This window comes from Hyperolius riggenbachi, chromosome 5 (assembly GCF_040937935.1).
Source record: "Hyperolius riggenbachi isolate aHypRig1 chromosome 5, aHypRig1.pri, whole genome shotgun sequence".
Taxonomy (NCBI): Eukaryota; Metazoa; Chordata; class Amphibia; order Anura; family Hyperoliidae; genus Hyperolius; species Hyperolius riggenbachi.
Window position 1 is genome coordinate 393,810,301 of NC_090650.1, and position 20,666 is coordinate 393,830,966.

General features: G+C 43.7%; 1 protein-coding gene across 48 annotated transcripts in view; it reads left to right on the plus strand.

Annotated features, from left to right (window-relative positions):
* The window catches only part of RIMS2 (regulating synaptic membrane exocytosis 2), an 816,797-nt gene that overhangs the window by 465,380 nt on the left and 330,751 nt on the right, over nucleotides 1-20,666 (plus strand). For 42 of the 48 annotated variants that reach the window (XM_068237768.1, XM_068237771.1, XM_068237795.1 and 39 more), the window contains one exon: nucleotides 7,219-7,427. In XM_068237768.1, coding sequence (XP_068093869.1) covers nucleotides 7,219-7,427 — 209 coding nt within the window. Of the gene's footprint in view, nucleotides 1-7,026; nucleotides 7,092-7,218; nucleotides 7,428-20,666 lie in introns of all 48 variants that reach the window. The other 6 variants (XM_068237786.1, XM_068237812.1, XM_068237820.1 and 3 more) reach the window with 1 other exon arrangement.

Consider the following 20,666-nt stretch of genomic DNA (forward strand, 5'->3'; position numbering starts at 1 on the left):
TACTTTGTGCTTTATTGGAAAAAAATGCTCTAGTTCGTAGTGTTCTGAAAAAACGGAAGAGATCTGTATCAAGTTCTAAAGTAGATCCTGTATGGATTGTGTCTTTTATAGGTCTGCACCCTTATTTTGATCCTGCCACTTTATCTTCCAGTATGTCTTTTTCTGATCTCTCAGGCCTGACTAACCGTATAGCAGAGACCTTGGTTTACAATCAGGGTGAGATCGACAGTTTGATACAGCAATATACCAATCCTAATAGCAGCTTTACTACAGATATTCCATATTTACAAAAGCAGTTTGAAAACCTTGAAAAGAGAATCATACAGTATAAACTACATTCTGAGACATTAATTGAGTATTTAAAGGTAAAACGTATCCCAAGAGGGTTACGTTTAAACATCAGACCAACTTTTTGTAGGAGCAGCAAATCTTTTTGTGACAATTGGTTCAAAATATTAAACAAGTGCAGTCTAGACCTCATAGCTCTAACAGTACAGGGCATCCAAGACGAAATTGCTAAGTTTGAATCTTCCTCTGCTGTACTTAGAACGAAACTTGAGAATATACTTGATAGTGACGACAAGGGTCTATTTTTTGATCAGCTTAAAATCAGACTTGAGGTGTACCGACAACAAACCCTAACTGGTAAATTAGAGAAATATCGACGGGACACTATAGATTACCAAGAGGACAGAGTATACTCCTGGCGTGATAACAGACGCCGTGGTAGAATTCCTCCATCCCGCCCCGACTCAGGTGCTGACACCCCCTCTGACGCCAGTTCTGGTGAGGGTCCCTCCTCTGCCACAGGTTTTTTAGGCCGAGGCAGAAGAGGACGAGGAAGAGGACGAGACGGGGCAAGAGACGTAATCGACACCAGGATTACCAGGAGCCAGACTCAACGTGTGACCTAGTGGTTAATCTATCTTCCAGAACATTGACAGACTTAGAGACAAAGGTACTAACTAAGGGTCTGGGTTTTGTTCCAACGCATACAGGATCTACTTTAGAACTTGATACAGATCTCTTCCGTTTTTTCAGAACACTACGAACTAGAGCATTTTTTTCCAATAAAGCACAAAGTACAACTTCAGAAGCCCACCCCATCTTTCCACCAGAAATCGACACGAAAATGTGTAGATCGAAGAGTAAGTGGAGTCCCCCTACCAATTCACCAGCTGTAGAAACGTTCATTAACTTTGTAATGAGGGATGTGGCAACACTTACACAAGCAGGTATTGATCACGGTGTCAGGCAGAATATGACCCTGGATGAGCACAGGGCTTTGGATTCATTACGCACTGATCCTGATCTCGTGATCAAGCCAGCTGATAAGGGTGGGGCTATCGTATTGATGGATAATGTTGCTTACAGGAGGGAGGTTCTACGCCAACTACAGGATTTTACAGTCTATTGTAAACTAGGGGGTGACCCTTTACCTATCATCAAAAAAGAGATTGATACTATGATCAATATGGCTTTGGAGGACGGGACAATTGACAGGCGTCTGGCAGATTTTTTAATTTCCGATTTTCCTCTTACACCGGTATTTTATATTTTACCCAAGATCCACAAATCCCTTGTAGATCCCCCGGGACGCCCCATAGTGGCTGGCACCGATTCGGTGTTTCAACCATTGGCAATTATGTTGGACCAGGTGTTTCGTCCCAAGGTAGCCAGTATGCCCTCTTTCTTATTGGACACAACTTCTTTTCTGGCCAAAATTGCCTTGATTGGGGACATCCACAGGCCCATTTTCTTGTGCACTATGGATGTATCAAGTTTATATACATCTATCCCTCATGAGGCGGGTCTCGAGGTGATTAGAGAGATATTGGATTCTATGTCTCTTTCAATCCCTTTGAGGAAATTTCTGCTGGATGTTCTGGAGATTGTCCTTACTCGTAATTATTTTTCGTTTGAAGGAACATTTTACCAACAATGCCAAGGTACAGCAATGGGGAGCAATATGGCTCCTGGATATGCAAACCTTTTTATGGGGAATTTTGAACAACAATTTGTATATACTCACCCGCTATATATGTCAGAGGTCTTAGTGTATCTTAGGTATATTGACGACATCTTTTTTATTTGGCAAGGATCTGAAGAACAGTTACAACTGTTTACACGAGATTTGAACCAGGCACTCCCTACCATCAAGTTTACCCTTGAGTACAGCCCCACAGAGATCCATTTTCTGGATGTCTTGATATCCCTGAAAGATGGCATTCTACAGACTGGACCCTTTAGGAAAGCGACCGACAAGAATACATACCTTGCTGCAAATAGCTATCATCCACGACGTTTAAAGGCAGGTCTTCCATACAGTCAATTTGTAAGAATTCGCAGGATCTCATCACAGGATGAGGTATTCTATCGGGAGGCGGGGGCGATGTATGAAAACTTTAAACAAAGGGGTTATGGGGATGATGTCCTCAGGAGTGCTCTGGATAGGGCATCTCAATTGGATAGATCTGATTTATTGGCATTTAGACCTAAAGATGATGCATCTAAGATACCTATGGTACTTACCTTCTCTCCGTTATCCCAACAGGCAGCCACGATTGTGCACCGCCATTGGCATATTTTGAATAGTGACCCCACACTGGGCAACACCTTCCGTGATCCTCCTACTTGTGCCTATCGTAGAGCTAGGAACTTCCGGGACTCCTTGGTGCATGCACAGAATACTCCTCAACCACGTGCCACAGGTAATTGGCTTACGCAATCTGCAAAACCACAGGGAATGTATCCTTGTGGTCACTGTATGCAATGCAATTTTGTGAGCCGTGGGGAGTATTTCTCGCATCCCCGTAGGGGTACCCGGATTTATTTGAAAGCTTTTGCCAACTGCTCCACAAAAGGTGTTGTCTATTTGATTACCTGCCCCTGTGGTCTGGCCTATGTTGGACAGACGTCACGAGAAATTAGACGTAGAATCTCTGAACATCGGAGTAACATACGCTGTGTCAATGTGGATGAACCTTTGGTTAGACATTTTTGGGAAGCTGGGCATCAGGTTTCTCAACTGCGATTTAGAGTCATAGAAATTGTCCATCCCTCTCGTAGGGGGGGTAATTTTGAACAAAAACTGCTTCAGCGTGAGATGTTTTGGATTTATAAACTATGCACTAAACATCCCAATGGTTTGAATGAGGATGTGGATCTAAGATGTTTTTTGTAGTTTGCTGTATCATACTGTCATGGTGGTGTTGTTACCACTTTAAGATTAATTGAATCTGCTAATTCTTTTGATTCTGTGAATCAATATTTGTTTTGACTTTTCCTGATTAAATTAATATGTGCTTTCTTTTCATATTTTTCTACAGGCAATGTTATGGTCCTCACACCGATCTGCTATCAGATTACTTGTACAGCAAGTCACTAGGATCATTGGATGTTATATATCATGAAGCTTTTTCTTATGTCTGCCGCCATATAGATCCTGATAATATGCTGTTTCATTGGTCCCCATGACAACGACAGCGTGTGGGCTAGATACGTCGCTCTGTTAGCTACGCTGCCCACCGCTGCTATGGAGACGCTTTGGACTAAGCATGTGACGCGATTGCGCGGCGGCGTAAGCCGCCTGACGTCATCGCGTCACTGGGCCGGCCCCGGTGTGACGACTTGCCTCCGCCCCTTGCCTCTTTACACTGCCCCTGTATTTAAAGTGTGCGGGACGCCATGGCGGTCAGGACGCTGCCTCTCACCCGCTCTGCTGCTGTTGCTTATTCCGCTGCGCACCCATTGAGGAAGGAATCCAATTCCGAAACGCCGACGTCTGGGTAAACAAGTTGAGGGTGACAGCACCTCATCTCACACTGTTTGTGGAACTGTTTTATGCGCATCTTAAGATTGGGACTCTGTTCCTGGACTCTATCATAGGGGATTTGATCCTCTCTAGTACCCATTTATGCTATATGTTATAAGCTGATGATATACATTGGACTGTGTTCTTATATAGTCACATGTTTGCTACTTGCATATTTCCCTAGCTAATAATGGGCTACTCTATGCACCATATGTATCTTATGTACTGTATGTAAACATTTTTGTATGCACTTTTCATTGGTACTGAGGTTTCAGACCAGTTAATGATATTTCTCTCATATTGATTATCAATACACTTTTCTAAGCATTTGAACTGGCTTGGTGTGCGTGTTTTTAGTGTATCAATGGATGTTTATTTCTTAACACAGCACCCCGCTGTAATTTGAGCTATTTGTGCAAATATTATCTTTATTATAGGTGTGCAATACCTAATCTATTGTGTACCAACCTCAATGTCTCCCTGCCACATTTCTCCCTTATAAAGTTCCATGGTGTCTAATCGCTCCCATCCAACCCCTATACAGTTCCACAGTGTCTAGTGGACCTCCTTCCTCCCCTATACAGTTCCCTGGTGTCTAGCACTTTCCCCCTACCCTCCCCCATATGGCTTCCCTGGTGTTCTAGGGCTTCACCTCCACTATAGCTTCCCTGGTGGTCTAGAGTAGGCCAAACATAATGCAAAGTGGTTAGACCCCTTGAGGGCCAAATTTAATTGCTCTGAGGGCCAGATTTGGCCCGCGGGTGGGAGTTTGATATGTATGCTGTAAGGATTCCAGAGTCTTTCCTCTCCATAGGCGAGTATGTAACTTGCACTCCCTCTCAGCACTTTTTGTCACATATGTAATTGCTGCATGGTGTAAGCACAGGCTAGTTTGTGTTTAGTTTGTAGTTCAGCAACAGAGGAGTAACAGACTGCCGGTTCCTGTGCCCAAGAAATTTTGGCACACCATGCGCCGCCATAAGCCATAATGCGAATTATGGGTATGGCGGGTCTTAGACAGGAATTTGGGCACCGTCAAAAGACTCAGCCCAAATAACTATAAAAGCAGCTCTATTCAGCCGCCGCCTTACTCCTGAGTCCACGGCGGCCTGGGGGGGTTATGGCAACACCGCTGGTACTTTTGCAGGAGCAGGGTGAGACGTTTTTCAGCTTTACCCTGTGCCCAAATTTCCCAGTGCCTTCATTACATGCATGCCCCTGTGTTTCCTGCCTATGCTATCTGCAAATCTGGTACAAGTAACTCACACTGAAGCATCAGTCTTTTGTTACAGTGCCAGTGTTTTCCTTGGGAATTGATATTCACCTAGGGGATTAGGCTTTACACCTGCACATTTTAACGCTGCTTCTCACCTCACAGCTCCTTCAGTTACCGAAAATGTGAACTGGCGGCATGAGTCGCTGGTATACGACATGCAGATAAGATGGACAGAAGACAAATGAAAAATCTGTTTCTTAATGGACATACAGTACGTGCATCCAATCTTGACTGGCTACTTTTACCACTTCCATGTTATCTGAGAGCTTCCCTACACTGTTTGTTCAACGTACCCAAAACCTGTTATAACTCCTATTACATGGAATTGTTAAAATTGGCTAATCCAGATTGGATGCGTCTATGCACCCTTAGGCTGCTACATTTATCAACTTTTTTTATATCCAGCAATGCTGTCTCTTTAAAGGGATTTAGATTTTGGTTGGAGTTCTGCTTTAAACACACTCAGGAGCTTTTGGCTCACACAATCAGGTCAAAGTCACCCCTATACACACGGAGGGCCCTGACACACTGGAGAGCGTTTTGCAGTTAATTTTTTAAAAAAGGCTTCCATTGACTTGCATTAAAATCACGGTGAAGTGGCCACAATCACGCTTTTTTTAATCGCGATTGCTGCTCTTTTGTTGCGATTTCAGTGTAAGACAATAGAAGCCTTTTTTGTGTCAGGGCCCTGAGAGATGATCAGTAGTCCTTCACAAATTAGTCTGCACAGTTATTACAGTCTAAAAATAAATATTGTAATTGGGACTGGTTCTCTTTAGAGTAAACCTGTTAAATCACAGAAAGCATCCAAACCAAACGGGTTCCTTTGTGTCCAGTGAGGTCACAACACGTCTTATGGTTAAGCGTCAACTTTTCATAACTTGTAGCCAAACAGTCCAACGAGAAAGCCAATATTGGCCAACAAAGCTTTAGCATCAAATCCTCAAAAATGGGAGGGATTTATTTTTGCCCTGGACTGGGCAGGACTTCCTCAGCCAGGAGAAGTCCAGGCCTGAAATGTTCACCAACCAGATGCTCTATTAACTAACAGAAACAAGTGTGAAAGCGGACCTGAACTCAGAACTTCCTCTTTGCTCTAAAAGATAAGCATAATAACCTTCACAGAGAACCATCTATTTGATGCAGCTGATAGAAATCCTGCAATACATCTGCAGTGTGTCTACTTCCTGCTTGTATGGAAGCAGATATAGGGTTAACATCCTGTGTTTACAAATTTAGCTTCTCTGCCGAGGCAGCCAAGATTCCTGAGATGAGAGCTTAAATTACAATTATGATTAGTCACAGATGAGGGGGGAATTACACAGGCTAAACTCTCTAAACACAAATGGGGTGGATTTATCTGTGTTTTCCTTCTGTCCTGCGCATGAGTTCAGGTCCGATTCAAGATCAAACACAGTGAATTCAGCGCAGAAGACTTGGGCGCAGCCGGCGCCACCATAGGCCATAATAGGAATTACAGCTATACCAGAGCACAGGGAGTTACTTCGGCACCGTCAGAAGACGGAGCTGAAGTTATTTTTAAAGCACAATAATTCGGCTTCCAGCGATTGCTGGAAGACAAATTATTTCATTCCCCACCATCCATGGCGGCCTGGAGGGGGAATAGTATTTAACACGGCTGGGACTTGTGCAGCAGCAGGATCAGCCATATATCCCGGCTGTATCCTGCGCCCAAGTCTCCTGCGCCGATATCTCTCGTACGTTTCAAGATTAGCATCAGGTACCTGCAGCACAGGCACTGGGCGCTCACCATCTTGCTGGTTTGGTTTCTTTATTTGACTTTGACAGGTTCACTTTATACAGGGCCTCTCTGACGAAACACCAACATGATTAATGGAATTGCCATGTTATGTCTGTGTCTCTCCTATCCTCACCTCTCCCTCTCTGCGCTATCTTCTCTGTCTGACCCACACAGGTGACATGGAGTATTGGATGGAGCACTCCTCTTGGCACAGCAGTGAGGCATCCCCAATGTCTTTGGTGAGACATGCGGGGCACTAACATCCAGTTTCCTTTACCATCTACACCTCCCTTTTGTTTTTATTTATACCTATGCATGTTTTCCTTTTTTATATATATATCCTTTTTTTTTATCCCACACTTGTAGGGGACAGTCAAAGGGGAAAAAGAAAAACTAGTGATCAGGCAGTTTTGTCGGATTCTAACACCTTGTCCGAGAGACAAAAGAGAATGGTGTGCTTTGGAGCCCACTCATTGGAAGAGGACTTGGAATGGTCTGAACCTCAGATTAAAGACTCTGGGGTAGACACGTGTAGTAGCACCACCCTCAATGAGGAGCATAGCCATAGCGACAAGGTACTGACGTTGTGGAAGCCTGCATCTCGATCTGCTCATTTGGTCTTCGTTTGCTCTCTGTCACTCATTAAATTTAAAACCTATTTCGAACAACCAGGCCAAGGGGCTCGTTCGAAGACCGCAGGGTTGACGTCAGGGGCCACCTGAAAGCTATAGGCCAACCGTTTGTCAGTTGGAACCCGTAAACTGCTGTCTTTCAATGAGCCCTGGTCTGTTTTCTAGACACTGTAGTGTTTCTTAAGGTGCAGAAAAGAAAAACAAAACTAAAAAAAAAAATCTCAAAAATACATGCAAAATAAAAAACAAAACTAAAAAGAGCATTCTTGTACTGCCACCTTCGGCAGGAGAAGAATGAAAATTGCCAGGCACTGAGAAATAGTTGTGTCGACTAGATTGTGATCCTTCGTCAATCCACCAAGTTTTAAGACTGCTGAAGTTTGAATTGGCTGGGTCATAGATTCAATCCAACGTCAACGGATTCAAGAAAGTCAAAAGAGAATGACGAAATCCAAACAATAATGAAACAAAAAAAAAGTCTGTTTGTACAGAAAAGTTGTTTTTCTTTTTTCCCTTTCACTTTCATGTCATGTCCGTTCTCATCTGTCGCCATTTTGTTTTGTTTTTGTTTTTTGTGTCGTTTTGTGTTGGTGCGTTGCTGCTCATTGTTCTGTTTATTTTGCTTTTCGCTTGATGTCCTGATGTTTTTGCTTATCTTGGGGTTTTATTTCCACGTCATTTTTATACATGCATGGAGCATGAACTGGTGCTGCAATAGGGAGTCGGCTTTGATTACACAAATTATTCAAATAATGAGCGATGTTGGATTATCTGTGTCATTACTAATGCTGCTTTCCAAAAAAAAGAGAGAGAGAGATAAAAGTCACCTGTTGCCTGCTCAGTGCAGCTGCCCCCTACAATCTGCACAAATAAACATTCCAATGTGTTTAAAGGACCACTATCACGAAAAAAGTAGGCAGTTAAAAAATGTGACAGATGACAGGTTTTGGGCCAGTCCATCTTTTTAAAGGGGATTCTCAGGGCTTTCTTTGTTTTCAACAGCATTTCCTGAACAACAGTTGCAAAATCTAACTGACATAACAGTGTGCAAGTGATTAGGGAGGCCGGCTGGTATCTTGCTATTTTGGCAGTTAAACTGCTGTTCAGGAAATGCTGTTGAAAACAAAGAAAGCCCTGAGAATCCCCCTTAAAAAGATGGACTGGCCCAAAACCTGTCATCTGTCACATTTTTTAACTGCCTACTTTTTTCGCGATAGTGGTCCTTTAAGATTTATGCTGCTTTCATTTTGAAGATAATACCTATTATTTTTTCTTCTTCCGATTATGGCATGACCTGGCCCCTCGCCCCATCTCAGAGGCATGAAACCTTTATGGTTCGGCATTGCTGCAGTTGCGCTGCTAAAATCACTGTTCTCTCGTTTATAGTTTCTGCGATATTAAAGTCTTTGTAAAAGTCAAAAGTGAACCCTGTTGTACGTTTGTGCGTTTTACAAAAACTTATATCTCAAAAACTATAAGACAGAACAAGCATGTGAACTGTAAAAACCATTGTGTATAAGGTGCGTACACACGTCTGATTTTCCCAAACGACCGGTCATTCAGACGTCAAATCAGGCGTGTGTATAAACGATCGTTCGGCTGATAAGACTGATCCATCAAAACCAGCATTATCAGCTGAACGACCGTTTGTACACACGCCCGATTTGACGTCCAAATGACCGGTCGTTGGGAAAAGCAAACACCTGTATGTACCTTTAAAGAACAATTAAAGATAACTTGCAAAATAAGAGAAAAAGCAGAGACACTGGAAGCCCAGTCTTGTGTAAAAAACAAATGATTTATAAATGTAGATGAACAATTATACTCACAAAGGTGGGTTGCAGAAGATGGTGGTGGTCGCTGCTCCCAAAACAACAAAGGTTGAACTTAACTCAAAGTAAGATCGAAAAACAAGCCCCTCAATAGAGGGTTACTACAAGTACTGGGGAAATAAAGGTGGCGCCCAAGGTATAGTATATCTCATATGACAATTGGTAAGGCGGTCTTACCTTAAAGATGTGACATCCTTTAAGTGAATGGGAACCGCATTTAAAAAAAATGAGATAGATACTTACCCAAGGAGAGGGAAGGCTCTGGGTCCTGTAGAGCCTTCCGGCTCCTCTCCTGGTCCCCTCGTTCCAGTGCTGGGTCCCCTGTTAGCAGTATATGACTAAATTAGTCAAATACTGCTTTACCCGGCCAAAGAAGGCTTCAGAAGTCTTCAGGGAGCCCGAGTGCTCCTGAAGAAGGGCGGCCCTGTACTGCACCTGTGCAAGCACGCTCTCTCACACGCTCACGCCTGTGCAGTATGGAGCCGCACGTCTTTGGGAGGACACGGCTCCTGAAGACTTCCAAATACCCTTTCGACAGTGGATTGAAACGAGGGGGGGGGGGGGGGGGGAGCTAGCACAGTATAGAGGGCACCGAGAGAGGAGACAGAAGGCTCTATATGACCCAGAGCCTTCCCTCTCCTTAGGTACGTATTTGCTTGATTTTTTTAAAAATGCGGTACCCATTCACTTTAAGGTAAAAGTCTTACCAATTGTTATGTGAGATATACTATACCTTCAGCGCCACCTTTTCCTTCCCAGTTAAAGGTAACAATGAACTATAAAAGATGAGAAATTATTTTTGGAGCTGAAAGACCCCCTAGTGCCCCACATAAATGCAAATAACCGTAATAACAAAGCAATTGATAAACATCATTACTGGACATTATAAATCGCCAGTTTTGAAAAATCATATTGAACCAACATATTAAAGTACAGCACAAAATTAAGCAGTTAAAATCTGGCAGAACCGACAGGTTTTGGACTAGTCCATCTCCTCATGGGGAACAGTGCGTGTGAGGGAGAGGGGCTCTTACACATTCCTGTGTGAGCCTGTCCCCCGACACCACTGTCCTAGCACTCCATATACTTGGTCAGATAAGGTGACAGATTTTTTTTTTACTTACCACTGTGTGTCATTACTAAAGTCCCTTCTAAAGGGGTTCAGGAAAAACTGAAACTTTGATATTGTTCCTTTAAGCTGTAGACCCCCTAGTGCCCCATATAAATGCAAATATCCAGCCAGTCCCACTACAAAACATGCTGCTCGGTAGTGTTTGCGCAGAGGAAAGTGCCCAAAGTAGTCAAAAATGGCCATCTCTGAAAGTGTATATGTGGCGCTGCTCAAACATGTAAGAGGCCTATTAATATGGAGGGAACAGAAGCTCAGAATGCCGACCAGTCTCTCCCAGGCTTCTCTTGTTAGTAAAAGGGGGATACTAAACCTTTAGATGGTGCGGCCACCCTCCTTGCACATAGCGGTTTATTTCTCCCACAATGCACTACAAGAACTGCCTCAATCAAAATGCACATCCCAGCAAACTTTAAACGAGATAAATAACCGAAGTATAAATTTGTGTAATCAGTGCTCCACATTTGCATAGGTTTTTGACATGTTCTACAAATCTTCCTGCGAGAGTCAATTAAAGAAGAAAAAGCTGTGATTTGTCTAAATCTGGAATCACAGTGCGACAGCCCCCATGTTGCAGTGTGATATATGCAAATCATCCAGCGGGGATTTACGGCCTGCCTCCGGCGCTACAAGGGGTGCGCGGCAGCGTCGCATAAATTGCTTACTGCAGGGCTGTGCTCTATATATGACTGTATAGTTTATTATGTATACACATTATTTGTGACTATTTTTCAGAGTCTATCTGCAGCACAGCACAAGCTTGAAGTTGTGATATTTTATTGCAAAAAAGTAAATCGGTCACTTTTCTCAGTAGCTTTAAAACAAACCTGAAGCGAAAAAAAAGTATGATATAATGAATTGTATGTGTAGTACGGATAATGAGTAGATAATTAGTAGCAAAGAAAAGCGTCTTAGGCCTCTTTCACAGTGAGACGTTAAAGTCGAACGTTAGAAAATGTTTCAACACAGACTAACGCCAGTGTTCTCCCCAGAAGTTTTTTCCAACCGGGTGGCATGAAAAAGTAGCCGGGTGGGACGAGATGAGAGAATGCAGGGCCGGTGCTTCTGTGAGCAATTATGCTTACAGCAGAGGAGGAGGTGAGCTGATAGCAGCCGGGTTCTCACCAAAATTATCCAGGTGGAGCACCCAGCTAAAAGAACCTGGGGAGAACACTGAACGGACAGCATTACTGTCTGTGCGACATTCACAGTGCACACGGTGTGTTTGTGTGTAACGTGTAGTGTTATTAGAAAGTGCTGCATGCTGTGCGTTATACACGTTATTAGCTGCGTTGGACTGTTTGCACATGCTCCGTAATGGCTTGGAAGCAGACTTTTCATTGCCTGTATGCTCTACCATATGCGACGATAACAGGCATTAGGTTGCGTTGCGACTTTTTTGGGACGTTGCATTGTAATTTGCGTTGCGACTTTACCTGAAGACTGGGTAACAGCTATGGGCGTGACCACGGCGGCAGCCCCAGGACCGCCTAACGCGTCAAGTCCTGGGGCTGAAGTTTGCAGGAGATCGTGCGCAGGCTGCGTGCGCATCCCCTGCTTGGGGGGCGGAGCTCCGCCCCATCTTCAGTCTCCGAGTGGCGATTGCTGCTCGGGAGACTGTTAGAAGGTGAAACGTACAGCGATGCGATCGGCGCAGCGCTGTACTGGGGACAGCCGTGTGACACGGCTGTCCCCTCCATATGCTGTTGAGTGGTCGGCTGTCATAGGCAGCTGATCACGCTGATTGGCTGGCGGGGGAGGGAGGGAGGGAGCAGGGAAACAGATTAAAAAAAGAGCACATCTTATTAAAAAACAAACATAAATATTTATTTAAAAAATATAAACACAGAGGGGGCCATCAGACCCCACCAACAGAGAGAGCTCAGTTGGTGGGGAAAGGGGGGGGGGGGGGGTCACTTGTGTGCTGTGTCGTGTGGCCCTGCAGCTTGGCCTTAAAGCTGCAGTGGCCCGTTTAGTTAAAATTGGCCTGGTCTTTAGGGGAGTTTAACACTGTGGTCCTCAAGTGGTTAACGTTGCATCAAAATGCAAGGTCCTACTGTAAAAGAGGCCTCATAGTTTTTTTCCAGTTATATAGCTGCTTTTTTTTTTCTTATTTGCAGTGTTAAAACCGCTCTCTGGCCCATATACAATGCCCCTTTTCTCCTGACTTATCTCCCAGAAAAGAATGTTTCATCTTCTATTTAAAATAACTTTCCAACTTTTTTTTTAAAACTGAAAATATACTGAAAAGTTGGTGAAAACTTACTATAAAAATGATTTTGAGTATGTTCTTGCTCTTTAGCGGCCTAAAAGGCATTTTATTGACAAGTTTAAAAATATCACCTAAGGAAAAAACACAGGATAAAAAGGGAATTGCATATGGGCCTCTGTCTTTTAAAGGAATACTGTAGGGGGGTCGGGGGAAAATGAGTTGAACTTACCTGGGGCTTCTAATGGTCCCCCGCAGACATCCTGTACCTGCGCAGCCACTCACCGATGCTCCGGCCCCGCCTCCGGGTCACTTCTGGAATTTCAGACTTTAAGGCTTTTTGCACACAGGGACGTTACAGGCGCACGTTAGTGCAGCCTGTAACGCTAACCCAACGCACAGCAATGTAACACAAGTGGGCTGTTCACACTGCTCACGTTGCGTTACATTGTAACACAGCAAAGTGCTGCATGCAGTACGTTATAGGCGGCTAAGCCGCGTTAGACTGTTTGCACATGCTCTGTTGGGGAGGAGGGGAGAGCGGCCGGGCACATGGCTAATTAATATTCACTGCACTCAGTGACGTGCAGTGTTTACTTCCTGGAGCGGCCGCTCTGTGCAGCGATTGGCTGGGCGGGACCACGTGATGCCGCATGCGTCCAAAAGTACGCATCACGGAAGCCAGAGTGAGCTGCACAACGCGGCTCACTCCGACGTCCACACCAGAGAGCACCAGGCGTTGCGTTAGGGGCACGTTATATGCCCTATAACGTCCCCTAAACGCAACGTTCCGGTGTGTAACTAGCCTAAAGTCGTAAAACCACTGCGCCTGCGTTGCCGTGTCCTCGCTCCCACTGATGTCACCAGGAGTGTACTGCACAGGCACAGACCATACTGGGCCTGCACAGTACACTCCTGGTGACATCAGCAGGAGCGAGGACACGGCAATGCAGGCGCAGTGGTTTTCAGACTTTAAAGTCTGAAATTCCAGAAGTGAACAAGAGGCGGGGCCAGAGCATCGGTGAGTGGCTGTGCGGGTGCAGGACGTCTGCGGGGGACCATTAGAAGCCCCTGGTAAATTCAACTCATTTTCCTCCGACCCCCTACAGTAGTCCTTTAAAGAGAATCTGTATTGTTAAAATTGCACAAAAGTAAACATACCAGTGTGTTAGGGGACATCTCCTATTCCCCCTCTGTCACAATTTTCGCCGCTCCCCGCTGCATTAAAAGTGGTTAAAAACAGTTTTAAAAAGTTTGTTTATAAACAAACAAAATGGCCACCAAAACAGGAAGTAGGTTGATGTACAGTATGTCCACACATAGAAAATACATCCATACACAAGCAGGCTGTATACAGCCTTCCTTTTGAATCTCAAGAGATCATTTGTGTGTTTCTTTCCCCCTTCAGCTCTCATCCACTGAAGTGTCAGGTTGTTTCTTCCTGTATTGTGCAGACAGCTCTGCCCGTATGCAATTCCTCAGTATGTGAAAGCCCAGCCAGCTCAAAGGAGGATTTATCCAGCTTGTAAAAGATAATAGAGCAGAGAGAAGCTGCTCTAATCTAAATAACACACAGGCAGTGTGCAGAGAGGGGCCTGGAGGGGGGAGATGCATCACAGAACAACACTGAAGAACTTGGCAGCCATCCAGACACAGGGTGACAAGTCCGACAGGGGAGAGATAAGCTGATTTATTACAGAGATGGTAGTGGTAGAAAGTGCTGCAGTAAGCCAGAACACATTAAAATAGGTATAGGAACTTGTAGGATGGTAGAATATAGGATTACATTTTTGTTACGGAGTCTCTTTAAGCTGTAAAACAAAGCAGAAATAATGACCCTTTGAACTTTCCTGCAGTAAAACCTTATTCAAGCTTTCTTTTTAAGTGCTTCAGAAAACAGGACTGTATTTTAGTTAAATAGGTCAGAGAAGCTATGAGGCTTTTCTTTGCTGCTAATGTTCTATTTCTTAGCTGTACTACACAATACAATTTATCTCATAAGTTTATTTTCCCTTCAGGTTTGCTTTAAAATCTTGCCGACTGCTCCTCGCAGTGCGGCAGCCCCAGGACCCCTCCACGCCTGCAGGTGGAGATAGCAGGGCATTGCACGCGCGCATCCCCGCTAGAATGATGGAGCTCCGCCTTCAGTCTCCCCTCGGCGATCGCCGCTCGGAGACTGTTAGTCAGCAAAACCGCCGTCTAATAGGGACTGTACAGAGCTGCCATCTAAGGCAGAGCTGTACTGGGGACACAGGAGCAATCCGCTGTGATAGACTGAAGCCTATCACAGCCGATCGCTGTGATAGGCTGACGGGGGAAGGGAGGGATGTTAAAATAATAATTTTAAAAAAAATGTATAGAAAAAAATATATATATATTTATATAAAAAATAAACAATCCTGGGAGCGATCTGACCCCACCAACAGAAAGCTCTATTGGTGGCGAGAAAAGGGGGGGAATCACTTGTGTGCTGAGTTGTGGGGCCCTGCAGCGAGTACTTGAAGCTGCAGTGGCCTATTTTGTAAAAAATGGCCTGGTCACTAGGGGGGTATAACACTGCTGCGATCCCTAAGTGGTTAAACTAAAGTTTCTGTTCATGGAGAGGTTTTACTAGGAAAGTGTTCTATGTTTGTTATTTATTGATTTTAAAGGAAAATTATCACAAAAAATACATGCATGCATACATACATGTAAAAAGTATATTCTTCCCAGAGTAAAATGCCCTGTAAATTCTTGTTTTCCTATGTTGCTGTCACTTACAGTAGGAAGTGAAATGCTGACAGATCCTGCACTAATCCATCTGCTAATGTGAGATTCTCAGTATTACCTTTATTCTTTGCAAAAGCACTCACTGGAAAGGATCTACATAAAGATGCCGAAGTTTCTCTACTCGTTTTTAAACTATTTTGGCAGTTGGACTGAGCAACTGCTGTTCAGTAAGTGCTTTTGTACATAAAGAGATAACTGAGAATCCCCCATGAGATATACTAGTCCAAAACATGTCCGACTTGTCAGATTTTTGCTGCCTAACGTAAGTGACAGTGACATAGGAATAAAGTAATTAATAGTACATTTTATTTTGGGAGAAATGTATATTTATTTGCACGTATTTTTAAATTGTACAATTTTTGCGATTGTTGTCCTTTAAGTCTTGCTTTAAAAAAATAAAATAAATACAGTGGGATGCGAAAGTTTGGGCAACATTGTTAATCAACATGATTTTCCTGTATAGATTGTTTGTTGTTACGATAAAAATGTCAGTTAAATATATCATATAGGAGACACACAGAGTGATATTTGAGAAGTGAAATGAAGTTTATTGGATTTACAGAAAGTGTGCAATAATTGTTTAAACAAAATTAGGCAGGTGCCATCATGTAATTTTATTGATTCCAAAACCTTTAGAACGATTTATTGGAACTCAAATTGGCTTGGTAAGCTCAGTGACCCCTCACCTACATACACAGGTGAATCCAAATATGAGAAAGCGTATTTAAGGAGGTCAATTGTAAGTTTCCCTCTTCTTTTTCATTTTCTTTGAAGAGTTGCAACATGGGGGTCTTAAAATGACTCTCAAATGACCTGAAGACAAAGCTTTTTCACCATCACGGTTTAGAGGAAGTATACAGAAAGCTGTGTCAGAGATTTCAGCTGTCTGTTTCCACAATTAGGAACATATTGAGGAAATGGAAGACCACAGGTTCAGTTCAAGTTAAGGCTCAAAGTGGCAGACCAAGAAAAATCTCGGATAGACAGAAGCGACGAATGGTGAGAACAGTCAGAGTCAACCCACAGACCAGTTCCAAAGACCTACAACATCATCTTGCTGCAGATGGAGTCACTGTGCATCATTCAACCATTCGGTGCACTTTACACAAGGAGATAATATATGCGAGAGTGATGCAGAGGAAGCCTTTTCTCCGCCCACAGCACAAACAGAGCCGCTTGAGGTATGCTAAAGCACAAGCCAGCTTCATTTTGGAACTGATGAAACTAAAATTGAGTTATTTGGGCATAACAAGGTGCGTTATGCATGGAGGAAAAAGAACAAAGCATTCCAAGAAAAACACCTGCTACCTACAGTAAAATATGGTGGTGGTTTCATCATGCTGTGGGGCTGTGTGGCCAGTGCAGGGACTGGGAATCTTGTCAAAGTTGAGGGACGCACAGATTCCACTCAGTATCAGCAGGTTCTGGAATCCAATGTCCAGGAATCAGTGAAAAAGCTGAAGCTGCGCCGGGGCTGGATCTTTCAACAAGACGACCCTAAACACTGCTTAAAATCCACTAAGGCATTCATGCAGAGGAACAAGTACAATGTTCTGGAATGGCCATCTCAGTCCCCAGACCTGAATATAATTGAAAATCTGTGGTGTGAGTTAATGAGAGCTGTCCATGCTCGGAAGCCATCAAACCTGAATGAACTAGAGATGTTTTGTAAAGAGGACTGGTCCAAAATACCTTCAACCAGAATCCAGACTCTCATTGGAACCTACAGGAAGCGTTTAGAAGCTGTAATTTCTGCAAAAGGAGGATCTACTAAACATTGATTTCATTTCTTTTTTATGGTGCCCAAATGTATGCACCTGCCTAATTTTGTTTAAACAATTATTGTGCACTTTCTGTAAATTCAGTAAACTTCATTTCACTTCTCAAATAGCACTGTGTGTGTCTCCTATATGATATATTTAACTGACATTTTTTATCGTAACAACCAACGATTTATACAGGAAAATCCAGGTGATTAACAATGTTGCCCAAACTTTCGCATCCCACTGTATGTAAAATATACAGAGTGACCTAAAAATTAGAAAGCAAACTAGCCAAACAGTGGCATAGAGTCAGAAACATGTATATAATTCTTGCAGAGTCCCTTACACTACTTTATTTTATTTTTATTTATTTTTTTACGGTGTAGACAAAGTAGTGTAAGGGACTCTGCAAGAATTATATCTATGTTTCTGACTTATACATGTTTAAGGCTATTAAAGAACAACCGAGATGACATGCGATAGACGTGTGTGTGTGTGTACAGAGCCTAGCACACAAATAGCTAGGCTGTGTTCCTTTTTTTTTTTTTTCTCTGCCTGAAAAAGTGAAACATCAGGTATGTAAGAGACCGCTTCTGCCTGGGTCGGTCTGGGTCAGACTGTAGCATAACCCTCACTGATAAGTAATTACAGCCATAAAACACTTTCTGTCAGTAAATGGCTTCTGAGAGCAGGAATGAAATAAAAAGGGTCAATAACTCATAGATTTGAGCTCTGGCATTGAGCAGAGACAGTGAAACAGTAAAATCTTAAAAAACTAGATTTAAATATAAAATAAAACTGTGGTATACCTAAAAAAAAAAATAATAATAATTTTTTAGGAGAAGGAGGATAGATACAAATAATTTTCTCATCAGTTTATTTTCACTTTGGATGTCCTGTAAGGCTGGGCAGCCAAAGACTGCAGAACACAATTCTGACATGTACTTTGGTTAAAGGCCAACTGCAGCTGTAACTTTTTCAAGATTTTCATCAGAGGGTAAGAATTACCAGTTCATCCAGAAGTGATTGGTTTTCCTGTGTTTCTTGTTGAGAATCTCCTCACTTCCTGTTGTTCCTGGGCTCTAATAAAAAGCCTATGAAGATAGCAGGTGAGGACGTTGCAGAGATCTAAGGTACTTCCTGTCTAGAGAGGAAGTAAGGTAAACTTACCCAATTGGGGACACATATAGCATTAAAACCCCCCAAAGGTGGCTTAACTCTCTAGCTTAATATCTTGAAGTAAAGGATTTGGTTGAGGTTGGGTCATTGTAGCCCATTACCTGAGGACAAGGAAGATTATGCAACTTGGCCTATTCTGCATCAATGCAGCAGAGCCTTAACAACCATTTGGCAGTCAATTGCGAGTTTAAAGAAGAACTCTAGTGAAAATGTAATACAAAAAGTGCTTAATTTTTACAATAATTATGTATAAATGATTTAGTCAGTGTTTTCCCATTGTAAAATCTTTCCTCTCCCTGATTTACATTCTGACATTTATCACATGGTGACATTTTTACTGCTGGCAGGTAATGTCAGTGGAAGGAGATTCTGCTTGCTTTTTTTGGCAGTTGGAAACCGCTGTAAACAGCTATTTTCCACAATGCAGCGAGGTTCACAGATAGGAAACTGCCAGGACCATGGTCCTCACAGTTTCCTGTGGGAGGGGTTTCACCACAATATAATCCATACAGCGCCCCCTGATGATCCGTTTGTGAAAAGGAATAGATTTCTCATGTAAAAGGGGGTATCCGCTACTGATTGGGATGAAGTTCAATTCTTGTTCACGGTTTCTCTTTAAGTGGTGGTCTAGACAGAAGTCTACAGACGACAGAAGTGATTTCCCATAACCCTTTTTTAGTGAATATGCCAATGAAGGTGGTTTTGTAACTGGTGCCCTCCAAGGCCTCTGGGCTAACATCAACCTTACCATAGCACACAGCACGGCTAACTGAAAGAAGTAAGGTATACATCATGGCAACAGTATTTTTTTTTCTCTCTCTTTAAACCGGGGTTAATTGTCTCCTTAAAGGGGTTCTGTGGTTTTATAAAAAACAAACAAGCTGATGCTTAGCTGGGCCCCATCTATCGGCCCCATGCAGTGGTAATGTCCCGTGCCGTCCTCCTCCGATACTCCGTTCCCCACCGCCAGTCCCGGTGTAATCGCGCATGTGCTCGCTCCCACGTACTGCACCTGCACAGTAATCTCCCGATGACGCCAGTGGGAGCGAGCATTAATCGTCTGTTTAGACTGATATTAAACCGGGACCGACAGGTGATCGGAGGAGGACGGCGCGAGACATTACAGCTGCAGGGGGCCGATAGAAGCTCCAGGTAAGTGTCAGCTTGTTTGATTTTTATAATACCACAGAACCCCTTTAATTGGCAAAAAAAATAAAAAATCAGTAAAGAATGGGGGTCGTTCAGTGTTTGAAATTGTGGAAGTAGATTTGATTTGTTGCCTCCTCTAGTGCTGTGCCACTGTATTTTCAGGGCAGGAGGGGCCAGGCCATCACACACACACCATGTCACACACATACGCACACCATATCACACACACACGCACACCATGTCACACACACACGCACACCATGTCACACACACGCACACCATGTCACACACACACGCACACCATGTCACACACACACTCACACCATGTCACACACACACACTCACACCATGTCTCACACACACGCACACCATGTAACACACGCACACCATGACACACACACACACACACCATGTCACACACACCATGTCACACACACACACACACACACCATGTCACACACACCATGTCACACACACACACACACACACACACACACACACACACACACACACACCATGTCACACACACCATGTCACACACACGCACACCATGTCACACACACACACCATGACACACACACACCATGACATACACACACACACCATGTCACACACACCATGTCACACAAAAACACACACACCATGTCAAACACACCATGTCACACACACCATGTCACACACGCACACACACCATGTCACACACACCATGTCGCACACACACACACACACACACACACACACACACACCATGTCACACACACCATGTCACACACACACGCACACCATGTCACACGCACACACCATGACACACACACACACACACCATGACACACACACACACACCATGTCACACACGCACACCATGTCACACACGCACACCATGTCACACACGCACACCGTCACACACGCACACCATGTCACACACACACACACCATGTCACACACACACACACACACACCATGTCACACACGCACACACACCATGTCACACACCATGTCACACACACACCATGTCACACACACACCATGTCACACACACACCATGTCACACACACATCATGTCACACACACACACACCATGTCACACACGCACACCATGTCACACACGCACACCATGTCACACACACCATGTCACACACACACACACCATGT